We start from the raw sequence: 6,000 nt of genomic DNA, 5'->3' as shown, positions 1-6,000 counted from the left end.
TATATTTTTTTTTTTTTTTTGGTTGAGATATATTTGACATACAACACTGCATTAGTTTCAGGTATACAGCATAATGATTTGATGTGTACATATTGCAAAATGATCACAATAAGTCTAGTTAACATCTATCACTACACAGTTACATTTTTTTTTTCTTGTAATGAGAACTTTTAAGATTTACTCAAGAATTTCCTGGTGGTCCAGTGGTTAGGACTTGGTGCTTTCACTGCTGTGGCCTGGGTTCAATCCCTGGTTGGGGAACTAAGATCCCGAAAGCTTGTGGCTTGGCCAAAAAAAAAATTTACTCTCTTACCATTCACTCTTTCAAATATGCAGTACAGTATTATTACCTATAGTCACTGTGCTCTGCATTACATCCCCAGGACTTACTAATTTTATAACTGGAAGTTTGTACCTTTTGAACCCGTTCACCATTTGGCAACCATTAATCTGTTCTCTGTATCTATGAGTTCAATTTTTTGTTTGTGTTTTTTATTTTTTTAGATTGCACATATAAGTGAGATCACACATTATTTGTCTCTCTCTGTCTGACTTACTAGCACTTAGCATAATTCCCTCAAGTTCCGTCCATGTTGTTCTACTATAGTATTAATATATTATTCCTGTCTTTAAAAATCTGATCTGTTCACAGCAGTTTATATTGTTTTCTGGATATGAAATATTTTTCTGCAGACAGACCAAGTTGTTTACTTTGGTATTTGAGTATTCAGACTTTAAGTACGTGGTTTTCAACATTTTTAAACAGCAGAGACCCTTTTTAAAAGTCAAAATTTAGATAATACTCCAAAGTGTAAAACTAGTTGAAGTGAGAAAGGAAAGCGTGATTTTTTCTTGCGACTCAGTCTCCCTATGCTTCACTCCCTTCCCCCTCCCAAGCCTATTATAGGGTTCATCCCTAAAACTCGTCATCACTCCTAGAGTTCTATACATAGTTTGAAAACCACTGAAATGATTAGATGAGTGATGAAGATCTATACAAATGGGGTAGGGGTGGGTAGCCTTTTATGGTAAGCTGTATTTCATATAATCTTTGTTTCCTTTAATTAATTTGAATTCCTTCCTTAATATCTCACTGCTTGGTTACCAGGGTGTTGAATTGCAGGGTTAAATAATACTAATGACAGCATATTTTATTCTTAGTAAAATGTGTCTTTCTTTCTTAACTTGATTTATTCAAAGACTTGAGTTTTGCATTTGTTATATTTTTGGTCTGTTTTCTCACTTTAATTTTACTTGATTATCAAAGTCGATGTTCCCTTTTAAATTATTGAATGCTGTATTAAAAATAACTGAAGGTATGGTTAGAATGGAAATGCCCAGCTGAAATATTTCTTGAAAGGTATTTACACTTGAATCTTTTTGAACCTAGGTGGTGATTCAGAGTAATGATGATATTGCCAGCAGAGCTATAGATCTCCTTAAAGAGATATACACGAACCTTGGTCCAAGGCTACAGGTCAATCAGGTGAGGATTGACATGTATTAAAACTTACACGAATTTGAATTCTGATTGAAGAACTGTTGCTAATAAGAATTTTTTTCTTTACTTCAAGATTAACAAGAAATTGTTTTTGTTTCAATTCGTATTATAAAAACATACCTAAAATATTTAGTCCACATTTCTCTCCTACGAAATGCTGTCTAAATGAGTTTCATCTTGATATAATTATCTTGAAGTGATTATTTTGAGTATAGTTATGGTAGGAGATTTCGGCCGAATTTCTTTCCATTCTGACACCTAATCCTGAAGTTCATTTTTTGTGTATCTAGTTTATACTTGTTAACTTAAATAATGTTAGCTTCCTTTGACAAAACATAGTGTGTGTTTGTTGTTGTTTCTATTTTATTGATGTATAGTAGATTTTACAATGCTGTGTTAATTTCTGCTGCACAGCTAAGATTCAGTTATATATACATTCTTTGTTTATTTTCTTTTCCATTATGGTTTATCAGAGGACATTGAATATAGTTACCTGTGCTATACAGTAGGACCTTGTTTTTATCCATTCTGTATATAGTAGTTTGCATGTGCTAATCCCAAACTCCCAATCCATCCCTCCCCCACCCTCTCTCCCCCTTGGCAGCCACAAGTCTGTTCTCAAACATATTTTATTATCAATTATCAATATAGATTCTCTCGTTAAATAGGATCATGGTTAAATGAGATCTACCTTAAAATTGTTGCCATCTTTAATTAGATTAATGTTTTATTAATATATATGAAACACTTTATATACATATAAAACTTGAACTGTCTTTATTTGGCCCATTATTTGTAGGTGGTAATCCATGAAGACTTCATTCAGTCTTGCTTTGATCGCTTGAAAGCCTCCTACGACACACTGTGTGTTTTGGATGGTGACAAAGACAGTATTAATTGTGCAAGACAGGAAGCTGTTCGAATGGTTCGAGTATTAACTGTGTTACGGGAGTATATAAATGAATGTGACAGTGATTATCATGAGGAAAGAACAATTCTACCTATGTCGAGGTTTGTGAATAACTGATCTACTAGTGCTACTTCTTAATTATTTGACATTTTCCTAGCCATTTGATTTTAAAAAGTGATGATGTACAGGAAGAAGGAGAGGAAATTGTTCATTTTTTGAAAACATTAGTGTCTTGCTTTAAAACAGTATTTGTATCTTACAGAATTTTTTTTTTTTTTTTTTAACAGTAGGCCTTTTTTGTTTTCAGGATCTGTTTTTTGCTTGTTTTTGTTTAGGGCATTCTCAAATCTAGTTTCTTCTTCTTTTTTTTTTTTAACTTAATGGCTTTTTTTTTTTTGGCTGCGTTGGGTCTTCGTTGCTGTGCGTGGGCTTTCTCTAGTTGCGGCGAGCGGGGGCTGCTCTTCGTTGCGGTGCGTGGGCTTCTTATTGCAGTGGCTTCTCTTGTTGCGGAGCACGGGCTCTAGGCGCACAGGCTTCAGTAGTTGTGGCTCGTGGGCTCTAGAGCACAGGCTCAGTAGTTGTGGTGCACAGGCTTAGTTGCTCCGCGGCATGTGGGATCTTCCCAGACCAGGGCTCGAACCCGTGTCCCCTACAATGGCAAGCGGATTCTTAACCACTGCGCCACCAGGGAAGCCCTCTAGTTTCTTCTTTTTATTCTGGTTGGTCATTTTTTGTTTGTTTGGGGGTTTTTTTGCCATTGACTTTGTTGCCTGTTAAGTGTTGCCAGGGGTATTTTGCCGTTGAAGTGCTTTGATGCCATTCATTTCCACTGTTAAAAATAATAGCATAGTCTGGTTGCAGAGTAATTGGAGAGAACTCTTAAAAGCTGCTTTGACAGATAGCCAGTATAGCAAGAAATATTTTAAAATGGTCTACTAACATTTCTCTCTTTTTTTTCTTCCAGTTTTATTGAGATATAATTGACATACAGCCTTTATAAGTTTATAATAATTTGTCTTGGTACATCATGAAATGATTACCACAATAAGTTTAGTGAACATCCATCATCTCATATAAATACAAAAGAAAGAAAAAGGAAAAAATCTCTTCCCTTGTGACAAGAACTCAGGATTTATTCTCTTACCAGCTTTCATATGTAACATAGAGCAGTGTTTATTAATCATGTTGAGCATTACATCTCTAGTACTCAGTTATCTTAAAACTGGAAGTTTGTACCTTTTAACTGCCTTCATCCAGTTCTCCCTCCCCTGTCCCGCCCCCCAGCCCGGTAATCACAAATCTGATCTCTTTTTCTGTGAGTTTGTTTGATGTTGAAGTATAATTGAGCTGCAACACTATGTTAGTTCTTGGTATACAACATAATGCCTGAATATTTCCTTACATTACAAAATGATCACCATGATTAGTTACCACCTGTCATCCCATGACTCATTTATTTTCTAACTGGAAGTTTGTACCTCTTAAAATTTCCCTTACCTAATTCACTCATCTTCGGGTCTATTAACGTTTCTCTTAAGATTTCACCATTTAGTATACTCAAATAATATGTATAATTTAGAGATATTTATAGAATGTGAGCCATTCGTATTTGAGTTCTCTTTTTAACCATGAAATTATTAAAATTGCTCCTTGAATATGTTTTTTATTTTTTTGTATCTTACCTGCAGGAAGATAATATGCCAACATAAATATCATTTTGGGGATGACTTTTGACATTAGTTGGGCTTTTATAGCATTAAAAATAAATGTTACTCATGTCTGTTGTAATGTCTTATAACTAGATACCTGTAAACTATAGGTCCAAGAGTAACAACAGTGAAATATGATTGTGTTTTGAAGATTACTATAATATTTGTAGTTAAAAGGAGCAGTAAATATTTTCAAGTTCCTAAAAATAATGTGTCTTTAACTCGCTTTCTCTTGTTTAGTAAAAAAATATTCAATTTTAAATTGCTAGCTTTATTTTCTTTGCAAAAAGATTTGAAAATCTGCTGAATATGATGATGGTTTCCCTTTTTTTTCCCCCAGAGCTTTCCGTGGTAAACACCTTTCTTTTATAGTTCGATTTCCAAACCAGGGCAGACAGGTTGATGACTTGGACGTATGGTCTCATACAAATGATACAATCGGTTCAGTACGGCGATGTATTCTCAATCGTATCAAAGCCAATGTAGCTCATACAAAAATTGAGCTCTTTGTAGGTGGCGAACTGATAGATCCTGCAGATGATAGAAAGTTGATTGGACAGTTAAACTTAAAGGATAAATCGGTAAGTATCTATAATTACCAAACTTTTCAAGAAAATCAAACCGGGGACTCTTTCATTTTTGTAGTCAACATTTCACTCAGTAAATGTTAATGGAGCATCTGTTATGTGTGAGGCTCTGTATTTTCTGTATTAGGTGTTTGAATTATAACACTAAATAAGACAGGCATTATGGTACCTATAATATAGTAGAGGAAAAGATTTCTGAAAACAAAACTAAGTGGTTATGTTAGACAACAGTTATAAATTATATTTCTAAAAATATAATGTGTAGTTTTTTGTTTTTTGTTGGTATGTCACTAACTTCTGTTTTGTGTATTTTTCCTTGTCTTTGGTACTAACATAGTATATCATTTTCAGCTAATTACAGCCAAACTTACACAAATAAGTTCCAATATGCCTTCAAGCCCTGATAGTTCTTCTGATTCCTCAACTGGATCTCCTGGAAACCATGGTAATCATTACAGTGATGGTCCCAATCCAGAAGTGGAAAGCTGTTTGCCTGGGGTGGTGAGTAGATAGTTCTGAGCTATTGTATGCAAGGCATTTTGCTAGGTTGTTTAAGAATAAAGTACACAGAATAGTTCTTTTTTCTTGAACTTACAATTTAATGTGGCAGAACATCAAATAACTGTACATTTAACCATCAACTTCAGAATGGATCCCTTTGAAAGGTGATTGTAACCTGGTTGAAATTTAAAACCACATTTTGTATAGATATAGTGTTGTTATATTTACATAAAACTAGCCCATTATACAATTTAATTATAACTGTTGAGTTTATTGAGCAAAATAACCACTGTATTTTGTATTTGTACCACAAAAATGAATTCTTCAGAACTGTTTCTGTAGGAAAATATCTGCAGTCTTTCTTAGATTGTCAGTAACATATCTTGTTTCTAAAGAAAGTGATTCCTTCCTTCCTTACCTCCCCACAAAAATTTTAATGGCTACAATAATACCAGCCACTCCAGTGTCAGAAGGATTGGCTTTCTACAACAGTTGCATTAGGAATTTAACTGTTAGTGGGCATGGCAGCCGTTTGTTTATACAGAGTCTGACTTGTATGTACAAGAGGAATAGTTTAACAAAACAGTAAAAAAGCTGTCACAAAGTGCAGAAGGTGGCTTGGATAATGTGTTCAGTCTACATTATGAAGGATTTCTAAAAGTGAGATGATGGGGTAGGCAGACCATTTCAGGATAGAAATGACATAAGCAAAACTGTGGAGATAAACCAACACATTTATTTGGGGACTCTTCTTTTGGGGAGGTGTAATTTACAGGTAAATATTTTGTGTAT

General features: G+C 34.3%; 1 protein-coding gene across 1 annotated transcript in view; it reads left to right on the top strand.

The window, feature by feature from the left end:
- USP9X (ubiquitin specific peptidase 9 X-linked) overlaps window positions 1–6,000 on the top strand; it is a 92,554-nt gene that overhangs the window by 37,261 nt on the left and 49,293 nt on the right. The window contains exons 16-19 of the mRNA XM_007457193.1: window positions 1,391–1,486; window positions 2,301–2,512; window positions 4,461–4,701; window positions 5,059–5,208. Coding sequence (XP_007457255.1) covers window positions 1,391–1,486; window positions 2,301–2,512; window positions 4,461–4,701; window positions 5,059–5,208 — 699 coding nt within the window. The remainder of the gene's footprint in view (window positions 1–1,390; window positions 1,487–2,300; window positions 2,513–4,460; window positions 4,702–5,058; window positions 5,209–6,000) is intronic.

Source organism: Lipotes vexillifer, unplaced genomic scaffold, assembly GCF_000442215.2.
Source record: "Lipotes vexillifer unplaced genomic scaffold, Lipotes_vexillifer_v1.1 scaffold1439, whole genome shotgun sequence".
In the NCBI taxonomy this organism is placed as follows: Eukaryota; Metazoa; Chordata; class Mammalia; order Artiodactyla; family Lipotidae; genus Lipotes; species Lipotes vexillifer.
The sequence above is the reverse complement of the archived record's forward strand: the minus strand, read 5'-3'. Positions and strand labels throughout refer to the sequence as shown.